Source organism: Macaca thibetana, chromosome 14 (assembly GCF_024542745.1).
Source record: "Macaca thibetana thibetana isolate TM-01 chromosome 14, ASM2454274v1, whole genome shotgun sequence".
Classification (NCBI taxonomy): Eukaryota; Metazoa; Chordata; class Mammalia; order Primates; family Cercopithecidae; genus Macaca; species Macaca thibetana.
The window spans coordinates 75,769,305-75,788,155 of record NC_065591.1 but is presented as its reverse complement, the minus strand read 5'-3'; the positions used below and the strand labels follow the sequence as shown (position 1 = coordinate 75,788,155).

The 18,851-nt window shown below is 35.3% G+C and overlaps 1 protein-coding gene across 25 annotated transcripts in view; it reads left to right on the top strand.

Annotated features, from left to right (window-relative positions):
- The window catches only part of DLG2 (discs large MAGUK scaffold protein 2), a 2,230,265-nt gene that overhangs the window by 1,691,839 nt on the left and 519,575 nt on the right, over nt 1-18,851 (top strand). For all 25 annotated transcript variants that reach the window (XM_050755793.1, XM_050755797.1, XM_050755794.1 and 22 more), the window contains one exon: nt 8,925-9,061. In XM_050755793.1, the coding sequence (XP_050611750.1) occupies nt 8,925-9,061 (137 nt within the window). The remainder of the gene's footprint in view (nt 1-8,924; nt 9,062-18,851) is intronic.

The following is an 18,851-nucleotide window of genomic DNA, read 5'->3' as shown; positions in this document are numbered from 1 at the left end:
AAGAATATTCGGGTACATTGTAATCATATGACTTTTCAAAGCATTTGAGTCTTTATTCTGAGCTTCAGCACAGTATCAATCTCTGCTGCCAAGTTTCTGCTTCAGGCCCCACCTCTCACTGACACCTCCTCCTCAGCGTAGGCGGGCAGCAAGGGAAAAGAGTGAACTGTGATCCGTTCATGGTGTTCTCTTTTTACAGGGTGGGAAAAAGATTTTGTGTGGAAAAACTTTCAGTTAAAGACTTTAATCAGGTTCAGACTTTCCTGTGCTTATGCCTGCATTTCTTATGTTTGATATGAGGAATCACTGTTTGGAGATATGCAAGAGAATTGAAAAGATGAACCCAGCTTTGTGTAATTGATGTAATCCTGAAATTCTGTATGTTCATCAAGTGATTGCCAAACAGGTCATTTTTAATTACTTGAGCAATTAGGTGTTTAAATTTGGCATGCCTTTTTCTTTTACTAGAGTACTGAAATATTCACTGATTTTACTTCCTTTTGTGAAATGATTACTTACATTTTTCTGTGTCAGCTTTGTTTATGACCCACATGCAGTAATGTTTAGTCTTATTCTTAATAGCCCAACATTCCACAGTAGGTGGTGTTATAATCAGCGTTTTGGGGTGAGAACTACCAACTCTTTTCACTGACTTTGTTTTATAATGGTCTACTTTGTCATCATGTGATGGTCCAGAGCTATTTCTTTATCAAGGACACTTCTTTTCAAAATGGTAACCAATTCTTTAGTTGTTACAAAACTATTACTTCCCCAAAATCAGTATTTTGGCCATTTTCAGTTTCCTTACACAAATCTTCATCCGATTTGAGTCAGGAACTCATTGTATTCATTTCAGTAGGGACTACTCTGGCTTACTGTATCATAAGTACATGTTTTGATTGCCAGGCATTTTCGCTTCAATTTTCAGCTCAGTAAAGTGGGACTTTATTAGCCCTGTGTGACATAAATCAGGACGGTTGACTCTTTAGTCATTTATCCAGCCTGGAATCCGAAGATATGTTGGTTTTAAATGTGCATTTTCTTTTATCAGTTCTAACTTCACCTATCAAGACCCAGTCCAAATGCTAAAACTTCTGTTACTTATTCTCCTTCTCCTCTAAGAAGTAAGTCATGCTCCCCTCACATAATGCTAGTAGCAAATATAGAACTCATCCAAACCAGTTAGATTATGCCAAAGTGTTATTGTCTTATTTTCCCAACAACTTGACAGTTTATTGAGAGCGCTTTATTTATCAAGCGTCTATTATTGCCAGTCACCATAGAATATAGATATACTTACTCCTTTATTACAAAGAAATGGAAACTCAAATTTGCACAGTTATAAGAAGAAAGAATCAGACAGTGAAGCTGCCTCTGCTGTTGTCCCATTGCCTGCTCAGTGCTTACCATAAACCCTGAAAGGTTGAGGATGGAGAACTCATCAAAGTTTACCTGAGGCAATGTGATGCCTTATACAGTTACTGACTGCACCTACCATGGCTCACTGTTTCTGCCCTTTGATCATTCAAAGCCACTAATTTCATCTTTAAGGGGGGACTTTCTGAGAGACATGGGACTTTCCTTGTCCTCTTATATTCATTAGTTCATTCATTCTTTCACTTAATACATATTTAAGAGGCAAGTATGTACCTGCTTTTGTTATACTTGCATAGTACAAAATAGACCAAAAAACTGTCATCACAGAGCTTACGTTTTCACCAGGGAGACAGAATGTAAAAAACATACAAACAAAATATGTAGATGATTTATATAGTATATTACAAGGTAATACATGCTAAGGGAAAATGAAAACTAGAGCAGGGTAAGGAGAAAAATATATACAGTCAGGGGACAGCATTAAATAGGGAGCTTAGGTTCCAGCTCCTACAGAAATTGATACTTGAACAAAGCTCTGAAAGAAGTGTATTCCATGTAGCAGAACAGCTGTAGCAAAGACCCTAAGTAGACAGTCTATGACTATGCCTGAATACTCTAGAAATATCAAGGCTGTAGGAATACAGCTAACAAGAGAAGTGAAGAACCTCTTCGAGAACTGCAAACCATTGCTCAAGGAAATCAGAGATGACACAAACAAATGGGAAAACATTCCATCATTATGGATAGGAAGAATCAGTATCATGAAAATGGCCATACTGCCCAAAGTAATTTATAGATTCAATGCTATTCCCATCAAACTATCATTCACATTCTTCACAAAATTAGAATAAACTGTTTTAAAATTCTTTTTTTTTTTTTTTTTTTTTTTTTTTGAGACGGAGTCTCGCGCTGTCGCCCAGGCTGGAGTGCAGTGGCCGGATCTCAGCTCACTGCAAGCTCCGCCTCCCGGGTTCACGCCATTCTCCTGCCTCAGCCTCCCGAGTAGCTGGGACTACAGGTGTCCGCCACCTCGCCCTGCTAGTATTTTGTATTTTTTTTTTAGTAGAGACGGGGTTTCACCATGTTAACCAGGATGGTCTCGATCTCCTGACCTCGTGATCCGCCGGTCTCGGCCTCCCAAAGTGCTGGGATTACAGGCTTGAGCCACCGCGCCCGGCCTAAAATTCTTATGGAACCAAAAAAGAACCTGAATAGCCAAGACAATCCTAAGCAAAAAGAACAAAGCTGAAGGCATCCATAGCTAGCCATATGCAGAAAATTGAAGCTGGACCCCTTCTTTATAGCTTGTACAAAAAATAACTCAAGATGAATTAAAGACTTAAGTATAAAAGCCAAAACTATAATAAACCTAGAAGAAAATCTAAGAAATACCAGGACATAGGTACAGGCAAGAGTTGATAACGAAAAAGCCAAAAGTAATTGCAATGAAAGCAAAAATTGACAAACAGGATCTAATTAAACTAAAGAGTTTCTGCACAGCAAAATAAACTATCATCAGAGTTCCAGACAACCTACAGTATGGAAGAAACATTTTATAATCTAGTCATCTGACAAAGGTCTAATATCTAGAGTCTACAAGGAGCTTAAACACATTTACAAGAAAAAAAGACAACACCATTAAAAAGCACGCAAAGAACATAAACACACTTCTCAAAAGAAGACACCCATGCTGCCAACAAACATGAAAAAAGACTCAACATCACTAATCATTAGAGAAATGCAAATCAAGACCACGATGAGATATCATCTGATACCAGTGAGATGGCTATTATTAAAAAGTCAAAATCAAAAAAAAAAAAAAAAAAACAGATACTGGTGAGGTTGTGGAGAAAAAGGAATGTTTTTACACTGTTGATGGGAGTATAAATTTGTTCAACTATTGTGGAAGAGATTGTGGCAATTCCTCAAAACCTAGAGGAAAAAAAATTCAACCTAGCAATCCCATCACTGGGTGTATATCCAAAGGAATATAAATCATTCTATTATAAAGATAAATACACATGTATTTTCATTGCAACACTATTCCTAATAGCAAAGACATGGAATCAACCTAAATGCCAATCAATGATAGACTGGATATAGAAAATGTGGTTCATATATACCATGGAATACTATGTAGCCATAAAAAGGAATGAGATCATGTCCTGTATAGGGACATGGATGGAGCTGGAAGCCATTATCCTCAGCAAACTAACACAGGAACAGAAAACCAAACACCACATGTTCTCACTTGTAAGTGGGAGCTGAATGATGAGAACACATGGACACATGGGGGAAATAACACACACTGGGGCTTGTCAGGGGGAGGGAAGCGGGGAGGGAGAGCAGCAGGAAGAGTAACTAATGGATGCTGGGCTTAATATCACATTGATGGGTTGATCTCTGCAGCAAACTACCGTGGCACACATCTACCAATGTGACAAATCTGACCATATTGCACACGTACCCCAGAACTTAAAATAAAAGTTAAAGGGAAAAAATAAAAATAATAAAAGAAATATCAATGATGCAAGTATGTTTTGAGTGGAATGAAGGAGGAAAAAATTAGCTACTGAAGGGAAGAGATGTGAAATTAGTAACAGGAATGGGGGACAGGGGCATTAGTCATGGCATGCCTTAGCCTGTCTAGGTCTTATAAGGTAGACAGCCTGCCCCTGCTTTAACAGAGTCTATGCAAGAAACACCCAGGTAATTTGTGTTTGGTCTTATTGCTCAGTGGTCCTAGCCCACATCTGTCTTCATAGAATAGCTCTCCAAAAATTACTTGCATTATCTGGGCTTAGAACATTGCTCAGATATGTTTCAACTACACTCACCCATATGAACTCACTTTTGGGTCATTATGATTATAGTGTTTCTGGTCAATGGATAAAAATCATACAGTTAGATAAAAGAAATAGATCTTTCTAGTGTTCAGTAGTGCAATAGGGTGGCTACAGTTAATAATAATGTATTATATATTTCAAAATAACTAAGAGCAGAATTAAAATGTTCCTAACACTAAGAAATAATAAATGTTTAAGGTGATGGATATCCCAATTATCCTGATTTGATCATTATACACTGTATACTTGTATCAAATTATCATGTGTACCTTATTTACATATATTACGTATCCATAACAACTAAAAATTAAAAATGGAAAAAAATTCTTTACATTTACTTTGGCCATGCTCTATAGCAGCTGGTAATACAGTGAACAGTATGTACTCAGGAGATGTTTATTGAAAGAATAGATGTGTGAATGAATAAATGAATGAGGATAGACACAATCTTATAGCACAGATGGATATTTCCACCTGTAAATAAACATATATTCTCAATGTAGACATAAACTACAGATTTATTTGTCATCTTGAATATTTAGAATATGGTTAACTGTTAAATAAATTTTAATTGTTTTTAAACACATGCATATTACATCAAAGTAAGGGAAACTGGAAAAATTACTAGTTGTGTACGTTCAGAAACATGCTGTGGCTCTGAGAGGGACATTTACTAAAAATACCTTGCTTCACCTTGAACAGAGTCACTAGTTAAAAAGAAGTACATAAACCTAATCTGAAGAAAAAATGTTACTCGATTTTTATCTATCTATCTATCTATCTATCTATCTATCTATCTATCTATCTATCTATCTACCTACCTACCTACCTATCTATAGTATCCATAGTGATTTCATTGTCTTTGTGCAGTCTTCAACTTCAAATGTCAACTACATACTTGCTGTCTTTGTTGGCCTTAACAGTCTTTATGGTGCTAATTTATTTCTATAGCTCTTCTGTAGCTGAGACCGTGGCCTTTACTGCTAGCATCATGGATGTAAATTGGAGTCTCTGAATTTGTTTTAACCTTCTCTTTTCAGAGTTTGGAATAACCTCTCTACTTTTATAAATGTGGTAGATTGATCTTAGAATGTGACTAAGAAACTTTTGTAAATATATTTTTTTAAACTTCCCTATATTCATATATAATAAAGTAACAGTTTTGGGAAACATGAGCTGATATGTATTTTAAATTTTATAGGAAAAGCCAATATGGGGTATTTTACTCTTTGGTCATCATTTGCTTAATAAACAGATTGTAAATCTGAGGCAAACAAATATATTCATGGTTCCATGGGGTGGCAAAGCATCAATAAAAATAATTACCCACATCACAAGGAAATTAGATAACACTTGCTTTAATTGCCCTATCAATTTAAATCAATTTTCCATTTATTTTTAACAACTATTATGGTTAATTTAACAATCTTTGCATTTCAAATATAATTCCAGAGATGTTGCTTTATAATTTACTATGCCATCATTTTCCAATTAACTATTTTTGCTATCTTAAGAGCATATAACTTTACCTAATATTTATTCAATAATAGTATAGTGAAGTAGAGTTAATATTTTTAAGTATTTTTTATTATTGTTTTATAAAATGTCAAATATTTTAATGATAGCTTTATTATTTTACTAGGTGTGTGGTTTTTAAAAAAAGTCTTAAGCCAAGTAAGCTATAGAAATTATGTCATTAGTCAAAAGGCCTTTGATCAATATCTATCTTCTTGAGTAATTTGCATGTTAATTATCTTATGATTATAAAATGCAATGAAAATGTATGCTGCAAGTATGGTACTGAATGAGCATTCAAACATATTCTGAAAGGGATTTTAAAAATCCTTATACCCGGCCGGGCGCAGTGGCTGACGCCTGTAATCCCAGCACTTCGGGAGGCGGAGGCTAGCGGATCACGAGGTTAGGAGATCGAGACCATCCTGGCTAACACGGTGAAACCCTGTCTCTACCAAAAATACAAAAAAAGTAGCCAGGCGTGGTGGCGTTCGCCTGTTGTCCCAGCTGTTGGGGAGGCTGAGGCAGGAGAATGGCGTGAACCCTGGAGGCAGAGCTTGCAGTGAGCCCAGATTGCGCCACTGCACTCCAGCCTGGGTGACAGAGTAAGACTCTATCTCAAAAAAAAAAAAAAAAAAAAAAAAAAAAAAAAAAAAAAAAAATTCTCATACCTTTGTAGAGTCTATTATTCCTTCAAAATGATCTCATAATAATTTTTTAAAATACATTCATGTGTCCTTTAACAATAGGCATCCATTCTGAGAAATACATCATTAGACAACATCATCATTGTTATGGGAACATAATAGAGCGTACTTATGCAAACTGAAACAAATAGACTACTACAAGCCTAGGCTCTATAGTATAGCCTGTTGTTCCTAGGATACAAACCTGTGTACCATGTTACTGTACTGAGTACTGTAGGCAATTGCAAAACAATGATAACTATTTATGTAACTTAACATATCTAAACATAGAAAAAGTGCAGTAAAAAATAAAATGTAAACAATGGTACACCTGTACAGAGCATTTACCATGAATGGAACCTATAGGACTGGACATTGCTCTGGGTAAATCAGTGAATGAGTAATGAGTGAATGTGAAGTCCTAGTACATTGTTGTACACTACTGTAGACTTGAAGAACGCTGTACACTTAGGCTAGACTAAATTTATTTTTAAAAAGCTTCAATAATAATTAACCTTAGCTTACCATAACGTTTTTACTTTATGAACTTTTTATTTTTTAACTTTTTGACTCTTTTGTAATAACACTTAGCTTAAAACAAACATATTGGACAGCTATACAAAGTATTGTCTTTTTTCTATTCTTATTCTATAAGCTTTTCATTTTTTTTTAACACATTAAACTTTTTGTTAAAAATGAAGACACACATGCATACATTAGCCTAGGTCTACCCAGGGTCAGGATCATCAGTATCATTGTCTTCTACCTTCACGTCTTGTCCAACTGGAAGATGTTCAGGGGCAATACCATGCAAAATGTTACAGCATGGATCTGTCATCCCCTGTAATAATAATGCCTTCTTCTAGGATACCTCCTGAAAGAGCTGCTTGAGGCTTTTCTATAATTAATATTTTTTAATAAGGAGAGGAGTACACTCAAATATAACAATAAAAAGCATAATGGAGTAAATACATAAACCAAGAACATAGTTATTTATTATCATTATCAAGTATTATTTATTCTTTACAATTGTATATGCTATACTTTTATATATATGACTAGAAGTGCAGTAGGTTCCTTTCCACCACATCACCACAATCACGGGAGTAATCAATATGCTATGATGTTACAATGACTATGATGTCACTTGGCAATAGCCATTTCTCAGCTCCATTATAATCTTTTGGGCCCATCATCATATGTGTAATCTATCATTGATCAAAACGTTGTTATGTAGTCGTGACTGTCCTCTATTCTTGTTATTGCTTCATAGTTTAATATAAGTTAAAATTGTATAAGCCATAGTACAGTGAAAATCATCTCTTAAAAGAGACAGTCACCATGTTTAAAATGATTTGATATTCTGCCATGTTATAAAAATAATAGTCTAAGTATACATTTTAAAGTTTTTGGCCGGATATGGTGGCTCATGCCTGTAATCCCAGCACTTTGGGAGGCCGAGGTAGGTGGATCACCTGAGGTCAGGGGTTCAAGACCAGCCTGGCCAACATTTTTAGTCTCTACTAAAAATTTAAAAAAGTAGTCAGACATAGTGGCATATGCCTGTAATGCCAGCTACTAAGGAGGCTGAGGCAGGAGAACCACTTGAAGCTGGGAGGCAGAGGTTGCAGTGAGCCGAGATCATACCACTGCCCTCCAGCCTGGGCAACAGAGCAAGACTGTCTCAAAAAATAAATTTATTTATTAATCAATTTTTTAATGTTCTTTTTATTCTTTATTTTCTAATAGTATATTTTTAAAGAAGTTTTTTTATTTTTTAGACTGTATACTAGAATAATTCACTTTTTTGTGTGACTAGCCTCATAATCGATCAGTTAATAACAATAAATGCTAGAAAATATAAAATATGACAAGGTGGCAAGAGAAGAAAACATGAAAGGCAAGCATCTAGCTTCTTTTTCTTATCTTCTCTCTGAAATTATTACATATATTTAAACAGTGTAACTTAATCATGGCTGTTGCCTCAGAATTGTGCAATTTTTGAACAATTCTACTTTTCATCTTGAAATATCAAGAGTATCCAGGTCTCTGCCCAAATGATTGGTAGTACTTCTGTTCTCTATGCTAGAGTAACAACAGCAATGAAGATCAGTCCATAGACCAACAATGAGCAGGACTAAATTTGTCTTTTTCCTGGCTCACCTAGGACTCCTCCACATCCTTCACCTGATCCCTGCTCTAACCAGTTACCCCTATAAACAGGATAGCTGAGGAAAGCGATTAGGCATACAGTTTGGAAATAGAACAAAACTACTTACATGGGGTTGACTTCAAAATCTGCCTCATTTTCATTAATCAACAACCCTTCAAATGTTTAAATAACAAACTAGATTGAAATACAATTTTTAGTGTTATTTATTGCTGTTACAATAAGTTGAAGATTCATTTTTTAAAACTGTTAAAATGTGGCTAACTGCATTTTCTAAAAACAACCACAACAACAAAACAAGGCTTTCCATTTTCTGTTCCTTTCTTATAGGTTTAGGCTTCAGTATCGCAGGAGGTGTGGGGAACCAACACATTCCTGGAGACAACAGCATTTATGTAACTAAAATTATAGATGGAGGAGCTGCACAAAAAGATGGAAGGTTGCAAGTAGGAGATAGACTACTGATGGTGAGTGTGACTCCAGCAAAACTGTGTGTATATTTATAAAGCTCTTGTTTTCCAATGTAAGACTGTCGTTGTCTGTTCAGGCTGCCATCACAAAATACCACAGGGTGGGTGACTCAAAACGGCAGAAATTTATTTTCTCACAATTCTGGAGACTACATAGTCCAAGGTTCCAACCAATTAGGTTTTTGGTGAGGGCTCTCTTCCTGACCTGCAGATGGCCACCTTCTCACTGTGTCCTCACATGGCCTTCCCTAGGTATTTGTGCAGAGTTCTCTCTCTCTTTCTCTTCTTATAAAGCCACCTCTTATAAGGCCCAGTCCTATTGGATTACGGCACCATCTTTAACTCATTTAACCTTAATTATCTCCTATAGAACCTATCCTCAAATAGTCATGGGGGGGTTAGAGCTTCAGCATATGAATTTGTGAGGGGTCCACAATTTAGACCTTGGACAAAAATTGAAAAGAAGAGACAGCAGATTTATGAGTAAGAGATCTCAAAAGTATATGTACAATGTATCTATTTTGTTGACATTTTCAAAACAAATCTAGATTTTCATTAATTTTCTTAGATACGCATGGCATAGAGATTATCTGTTGTTCTTCCAATATAATGAGTCTCCTATTAGGGAGAGCAACTGCTATTTTATAGACTGCTGGAGAGGTGGGGTTTGCATAACAACAGAAACAACACCTGGCTTACTGATAAGCGTATATCCATGGTCCTTTGTGCAACCAGAATAGACACAGCACCTGACTTCCAAGAATTTATAATCTGAGTTCTGCTACATGTGTAAATGGATCTCTTCCTTTCCTCCCCTTAGGGTTATAGCTATTTCATTTGCCAGCTTCTCACATGCTTCAGGAGTCCTAGGCAGTGATTGACATTGACACACAGCCAGTCTTTCTGAACCATGGAGTTATACGATAACCTAAAGCAAAATTAAGGCAATTATAAGCAACAAAGCATTTGGGACTGTGTTAATAAAACTGCCTTATGTCCATTTACTGTTGTATGCCAAAATCTACAGGATAATAATTGAATATTGAAAATTAATAGTAGGTAGCTCTCAAGTAAGATTAGCGTATCTGTCTAGTCACATGTCTACCCTTGTAAAACAGGACTTCTAATCTATGTCTGCAAGGAGCCATTATCTCCAACAATTTTGTGGGAAATGTCTGGGGAGGATCAGCCCCCAATCTCAACAGAAGATTAATTTTTATGACTTGTGCAAGTTTTGGAGTTGAACCTCCAAATTTTATATTTATTGTGCCTACTTCCCTCGGCTTTAGAGAGCTGTGTTTAATCCCAGTGGTCTAATTTCATAGTTGCCAATGACCTTTGTGTTCAGTAAGCTTTGTGTTAGATAAGATCTTTGTAATAATCTTGATAGCTAACATTGACCTGGCATTTACTAAGTTCCATGTTCTTTTATAAAGGGCTTTTTTGTAATGTAACATACTTCTAACAGCAACACATTTTATATAAGCAAAAAAGAACTGAGATGTAGACAGGTTTTCTGACTTGCCCATGGTCATATGTTTAATAATGGACAAAACTGGGTTTCAAATTGAGGCAATCTGGCTAGGACCACTCATTACCACCAAGCTATACTGCCTCTTGTGCAACATGTTTTCATTAGTTTCCTTAAATTTGTCAGTCAGTTCTTTCCTTTCCTCCTTTATTCGTGATTGTCATTCATTAATTACTTTTTTAATAAGCATGTGCTGCCCACCTACTGTATCCCAGGCAGTAGCCACTATTCAGGAAGGAACTCTGTCATGAGAAAACCGGATGGGCAAAAAATATACCATTAATGACTTCAGTCAAAGTTAAATTTAAGAGTTTTGGGCTGCTTTACCACCTGAAGCCACTACCACTTTCATGCTCAAGAAATTCTGAAGTTTGTTTTGTTTGTTTGCTTGTTTGTTTTTGATGTAAAAGTTTGTTCTTATGATGTTGTTCTATCTTCTGGACAAGAAAGGTTGTTATTAGGGTACAAGACCTGAACAACTTCTCTCTGGAATATAAACTTTATAGCTTGAAATGTTGTCTTGGGAATAGAATAAATTGTGACAACCATATTCTACAGAGTACTACGTAGAAAAATGAAGAGGACCATTTCATTCTCAAGTAATGACTGTCTTAGATAGTTACTAGTTTGACCTTTGACTCATGGTTCCATAAGAGTTTGATTGTAGGCAGATCTTCTGGTATTTTTTCATTTACTGCTATTGTACAATCATGGTAAATGGTATGTGCTTATTTCTTGAAGTTCTGTGTAGTTTTTTTTTTTTTATTTCCAAATTAAAAAAAAAAAAAAAAAAAAAAAAAAAAAAAAAAAAAACTTGCTCCAAATAATTCTGTCAAAGAATTTTCCAGGCACTATACTATTTTTTATTACCATTTTGTTGACATTCATTGTAGATATAATGATTTCAAAAATAGCTGTGACATAATCCTTAACTGTTTTGAGTTTTAAAGCATAGTTTTGTTTTGTTTTGTTAAAGAACTTTCAACAGTAATAGGTCTCTCCTCTCTTATGTAAGGAAGACGTAATTAGTACTTCCAAGTTGAAACTGGAAATGAAAGAAAATGATTCATTTCATACTTTGCAAGCAAAATAACCCTGAAAAGGAGAATAAAGACAAAATCACTGAAGCCACCCTACAAAAACAATTATCTTGCTTCAACCCAAAAATATTTATTAATGCTCTCTTTCTGTCATTCCTTTCCACCTCCTCTTCCCTTTACTACCCTACATTCATATTCTTTGTGTCTTCCCCCTCTTCTACTCTCCTCCCACAAAGGAAGTACAAATGATTTAGATTCTATGATGTACCAGCTGTACCACACTCTGCATATTTTTCTCTAAATATGCTATTCTTTCTAAAGCAATTTGCACCACTTCCTTCTGTCACTTCTTAGGAAAAATTCCACCATATATTATTCACTCGGAGTTCTGTAAGTAAACTGGTCTAAAATAAAACTCCATTAATTTCTTTAGATTTTCACGGCTGAATACTCACAATTCAGGAAGTCTCCTAGCAACTGCCCTCTACTGAGAGCACAGTCATTTTTTAAAGAGTTAGTAATAACAATAACTCTTCTAGTTTCTCAAGCAAAATAGCTATAATGTTGGGCACCACCTGAAGCACACCATCTATATTGGGTACTTTTTCTCCCTGAAATTCTTCTTATATCTCAGAATTTAACATATCTATCTTAAAGGCCATCTTTCATCAACTCTTTCTTGGTACATCAGAAAAGCAAGCATGTGAAGCAGTCTCTGACCTCTCATAGATCCCCCTTTAAGGGTGGATAATACCTCCCAAAAGCTATTTATTAGGTAATAAGTATCATTAAAATGTTTTCCTTAAAATTCTGTTAAAATATATTTTTCTATATATGTCCCCCTTTATTCATAGCTCTGTCCCTTGAAAACAAGAAAGTGAAGACTAATTCCTCTTCCACATATGTTTGAAAGAGCTATGTCTTTCCACTTTTCCACTTTTTAGTTTTTTAGGATGCTTTAGACCTTTTCTCTCCCTTCCAGTAAATTTTATCACACATTCATTTATCTTCTGTAAATAGATTACATTTACTACAAAATTTCTTTAGATTCCTTACAATCTTATTTCCCACTTTAAAAATTCCACGTAAGAGTATAGTATCTGACCTTTGCAAATATTCTACTTTAAGAAACAGTTATTCTGTCTGTCACCTTTGCAATTAGCCTCTTGGTATTTTAAATAAGATGACTATAATGTCAGACCACTCTGATGTTTAATGGGTCAACCCAAATACATGGTATATGTTCTTTTTAGCAAAATTATATTTTTGAAAATTTCCTTGGCTACTTAGAATTTATTGTTCTCTGGAATTTGTTTTGTTTTTTAAATGGTAAAGTGAGAGTGACATCGGATTTTGTGGATTGTACCAGTGGTTTAGTGTTGTCGTCTCAGACAAAATAGATTCTCTTGGCCTTGAAATTCAGTGGTAGTCAGAGTTTAACAGCATAACAGATTTTTAAATTCTTTCATATATTTTCACACATTGGCTTTATTAAGCCCTTCCAAGGTGGTACATATAGCCCAATATGTTAGAAAAGTGTTAACTTCTTCCCCTTTTTCAATATAAACCAGAAATGTTGAATCCAGGATAATTCGATTGTCTTCTCTGCAGGGATAGCATTAGTTATTAGTTGTTAAAGCCCCTCGGCACATTGTAATTTAAGGTTTAAAATCTTAGCCTCTTCTTTACATAAACCCTGCTCAACATTTAAAGAAAAAAATTGTCAGTGAGAGAACTTTTATACCTTTTACAGAGAATTAGTTCTTGTGTTTTCTTTCCTTAAAGGGAAGTAGTAAGTGACAGGAAAAGTAATAGAGACATTGAAGTCAAATGGAAAGACCTTGGACTCAGATGAGAAAGCTGGATTTCAGTCACAGGCACCTAGCACTGATTTTACCTAATCTGTCTTGGGCAAGTCACATCCATCTTTGGTCTTCTATTTTGCCTCTATACCATAGTAGCATTATATTAGATTGGTATTTCCAAAAGTATGCTTTAAAATATTGTTCTCTTTTCTGTGTCACATGAATAGACTCTGTGACCAAATACATTTGCTGAATTCTACAACTTGTATCCCAATCCTCTTGTAGATTCTCAATGAATTTTAGCATATTAAAAATTCTATGAAGTCCTGCCGTCAAGTAAGCGACTTGATTTTGATTAACATATCTGTTTTATCATGGAATCTTCTTCTTAGAGTAATACTTAACAAAACACCTAAAACTAGTGTTTGGTGGAATATACTCGGGATGTGCTATGTGTGAGCATCTCTTATTTTTATTTGAAAATAAGTATCGTATATTAAAGACATCAAATACTTTTAGGAAATATGAGTAGAAACAATGCAAGTTTCTGAATGAGTATTAGTTGTGATGACTGAAATTATTGTTGTTTTTGGTAAATTTACAAAATTGCCTGATTTCATCCAAGTATCAATAAGAAAATCAAATTGAAGACACTGTGAATATGTAGAAATTATCTGAATAACGAATGGGATATTAAAGCACATTTATTGGTTATACCAATCTTAGATATCTTAGAACCAAGACCTGTAACTCTCTGAGCATGTCTCTTTCCTACCAACAACACATTGCTTTCATCTTGAAAAGATCTTTTGCCTACAACACCTCATTTATTCTTAACCACCATCTTTGAGAGGTAGTTAGGACAGTCGTTACTGTTATTCTTATTTTTCAGAAGAGAAAGTTAGAACTCAGAGATGACAAAGGGATTTCCAACATTACATAACTAGTAAATTGTAAAATTGGATTCATACATAGATTTTGATGTCCTAAAGTTAAATTCCTTTCACTGGTTTTGTCAGCATCTCTGATTCTTGATTTTGGGGTCCATGTTTGAATCTCAAGGTAAGCTCTTGAACACTATGAATACCCAATCCTCAGTCAGCCCTGAATAATCAAATCAGGATTTCTGGGGTAGGGATCATACTTCATTTTATTTTTATTTTTTTAGGTTTCCCAAATGATTTTAATGTGCAGCCAGATTAAGAACCACCATCCTACCTTGATCTAACCACACCCTAACCCATTCTGCTGCTACCACTGCATCTCCTAAGGACAACTTTGGTGGTAGCGCTCATTCTATCAAGCCAGTATAATTTAGCAATTTCCTGCAATTGGCTAAAAAAATTTAGAACAGTTCACTCTCAAAATTCTGTCCCCTGAGGTTAGAGTTACTTCTGAAACAGCAGGATAAAACCTGGACAACTGTTGCTTGAACTCTCCTCTAATTTATCTCAAATGTAATAAGTTATAATACAATGTAATTGCAATGACATATTTTATTTAAGGGTTAGAACCTCCTATGGCATTCTTTTTTATTTTGCTTATACTCAGTGTAATAGCCCTCTTTATAGAATTTGCTCTATAAATATCATATGTTGCTGTCATTTTAAAATTATCTTAATAGCACACTCTATCAGTAAAATACAAAAGGTTGCCACTAATATATTTCTCTCCTCTAAATTACATATATATCACTATGCTAATATATTGTTCACATTTTAAAACATATGAAAATGGAAAAAGAAATATAAATATCAATGTGATTAATATTAATAGAAATGTGAATGTTTTCCTCTTGTACCCAGTGGATTGCCCTAGGGTTCATATCATACTGTCCATTTTGGTGACCTCTGCTAGAGAAGAAATTTCAGTAAATCAAAATAACCATTCTTGCTTGCTCTCTCTCTTTATATGGAGTAAAAGGTTAAGAAATGAATTAATGATTAATGAAGGAAGAATAAAATCACAGTGATGGAGCTTTGACTGTGTACCTTATAAACTAGTATGATCTGGTGCTAACATTCTGTACTAGCTTTTCATCCTCATATCCTGTGCCTGGCACAGAGCAAGTATCCAATAAATGTGTATTGTTGCTTGAATGACCTTCATTCTTATTGCTTTCCTCTCTGACTCAACACAAATACAAAATAGAATGCAACACAAATGCTTCATTCTTTCTATAAAATAGGGAATTTTGATTGCTTTTCCTTTGGTGTTCTGCAATCATTTTTTAAAAACTTAGCTTACTACTTCAACACTTATTAAGTGCCAAGTATTTATATTACATCAGCTAGGGGAGTAGAGATGAATATGATCTAATCAGTTGCCCTTGAGAAGGTCATTCCTGGAGGTGGGAAGTGGCACTGTAGGAATAAGTGTTTCACAATGTAGGGAGTGATGATTTCCACATAAAGAGCCCTGAACAGCAGCAAGATCAACAAAGCATGATGTCTGATTATGGCTGTTTGATTTCTATTTGTATGCTACTTTATATCATACAGAGTCTTTTCAACTTCATGGTATCATTCTTTTCTCATAAACACAAATCAACAAATAAATAAGTATAATTCCCATTTTACATGTAAGAAAATGAATTCTTAGTAAATATGTTAACTGACTTAAATTCATGAAACTAGGAAATAAACCAGATCCGATCTGATTGTACATTGAAAATTACTCTCACTGTATCAAGTTGCCTTCATTTCTAGAAACAGCAAGGTTTAACATGTGACTGTTATTTCTAGTAAATTTAAGTCTATTCATTGGGCTTGAGAAATTAACTTTCTTTTTTCCCATTCCGATTTTCATTACTCATGAGAAGATGCTATGTGTGTCCCATAATGAGACCACTGTACTTAGCTTCTGTTCTTTCTTAAAGTTTTTGTTCTTTCTCATTTAGAGTTAATTTTGCTCTAACTATAACATACATATTCATTTCTGAAAAGATGAAAAACAAGAAAATATTTATTATCCAAAGACAATCATTACTAACATGCCTTTTATTTATTAATAGTTATTATTTTGAATACCTTTTATTATAATAGTTAATTTCAGAGTACTGTGGAGATTTTAATCCTTGGTTTATGCATATTTATGTTCATAGCATTGGCATTACTACATTGCATTGGTCTGCTTTGTAATTTATCTTACAACCTAATGATCAGCCACTTTGTTTCCTTTTTAAAAGTTAACTTTAGAGTTTTCTTACCAATGATTCTGGAGTTCCACATTTCCTTGTACTATGTCTTAGGTAACCTTAATGTCTGTAATCGCCTCCCAGTTTATCCCACCATACTGATATTCCTGCAAGAACATGGAAAGGTCAGTATCTCGCCATCTCTATATTGCCCATTCCTCTTTATTATCATATTCTCATGCCCCCACACCTCCCACCTTTGTATTATCACATTTATGTTTGCTTACACACATTCAAATTCCCACAAAACTTGCCATGCCTCCTTGCAAGTCTGTTGGCACCTCTTTCTTCAGCTGGTTTGCCTTCCTTTGTCTGCATCATGTTCAAATTCAGTGCTCCCTCTTCTGTTTGAGAGAATGAGTCATCTCACCTCCAGCCTCTCTTTCTTGGCCTCAGTCCTCTTTCCTATTAGCAAACACACAGCCAGGCCGCACATATGTCCCCCTCTGTGTGTTGCACCCCACAGAGAGCACTTCAATCAAACTCACATGATTTTTTTCCTTGAAACCAGGCCAGTTGCTCAGTGTTCACCATTATAGGCAGCTACTTGATGCAAATGAAAAAAAAAGAATAAAAAAAAAAAACAATGACAAACAATGACAAGAGCAACTAGCCAATCAGTGTAATGTCCCTTCTCACTGCACACAATCAGCTCCAGCTGTAGGCCCTTTATCTTGAGAGTTCATAGGATAATGCACACACATAATTAACCCAAACAAACTCACTTTTGTGGAAAACATTTTGAAGACTTCAGCACAAAAGAGCACTTTTTGGTCCAAATCCGGTACTATTCTGAATTTTTAAAAAGACCACACAGAAGCTTCATCAGCAGCACCCTAATTAAACTCATCAGTTCACAGATGTTTATAAGAAAATGATCAGCGAAAATTTTCACCAAGAAATCCTGTTTACAGATGATAACAATAGTATTAGTGATAAGAGCTAACATCAAGAACTGTACTATGCCTGTCACTTTATATAGGACAACACATTTAAATCAATAGTCTTTTGAAGCAGTAACTGCTATCATTCCTGTTTTACAGATGTCAAAACTAAAGCTTACAAGGTTAAACAAGTCTCCCCAAATCACACAGCTAGGAAGCACCGGGGTCCAGGTTTCAGTATGCATGACTCAAAAGCATGTGCTTTTAATCACTACATTCTGTTGCCAATATCATAATACCACCTGTTCTGTGACTGAAATCTATGTAAATTTTTCAATATTTCAGTCACCAAATAGAAACCGAGTGAACTACCACTATTTTAAACTACTATTATTATTCTCCCCAATATCCTCTTGCCCCATTTCTCACCACTACCTTTCCCTCAACTTCTGCTTTATGATCTAAAAATTTTCCTAGTGGTCTGAAGACTCTGTTAGCAAAGTCACTCTATGAAAATGCTGTTGAAGGAAATATTTTCTGGATCATTTCACTGCCCACCTTAAAAATGGCAAAATATGCAATTTAATAAGCATTGACCACATTTCTCTTTCACTGATAATCTAATGAGCTGTGTACTTTCCGTACTCTGGGGAGAGAGACAATAAGCCCTTGTCAGAAACAGAGCTGTGGTCTGTTATAAGTGTCACTTATAATCTAATCTAGTTAGTTTCTAGCCTTTGGTTTTTATTTTTAATTATTATTGACTTCTCATTTCTCCTGTGTTATGGCACCAGATGCTGTTTCTTTTCTGTTCTCTCAGTAGAGATGTTTCTGTGGGCCACAGTCACCGTATTAAAAGCTGCCTTAGGCAATCTTTTTTTTTTTTTTTTTTTTTTTTTTTTTTTTTTTTAGAAAACAACCACTTTCATATACATTTTAAACTGTAGACCATCACAAGTAAATGTTCATTATCGGCCAGGTACGGTGGCTCACGCCTGTAATCCCAGCACTTTGGTAGGCCAAGGTGGGTGGATCACCTGAGGTCAGGAGTTTGAGACCAGCCTGGCCAACATGGTGAAACGCTGTCTCTACTAAAAATACAAAATTAGGTGGGAGTGGTGGCTCATGCCTGTAATCCCAGCTACTCAGGAGGCTGAGGCAGGAGAATTGCTTGAACCCGGGAGGCAGAGGTTGTAGTGATCGTGCCATTGCACTCCAGCTTGGGCAATAAGAGCAAAACTCCATCTCAAAAATATAAAAAGAATAAAAAATAAGTCATTATCTAGGCACAAGTGGTAACTGCCCTAAAATAAGTGATTAATCAGATGTAA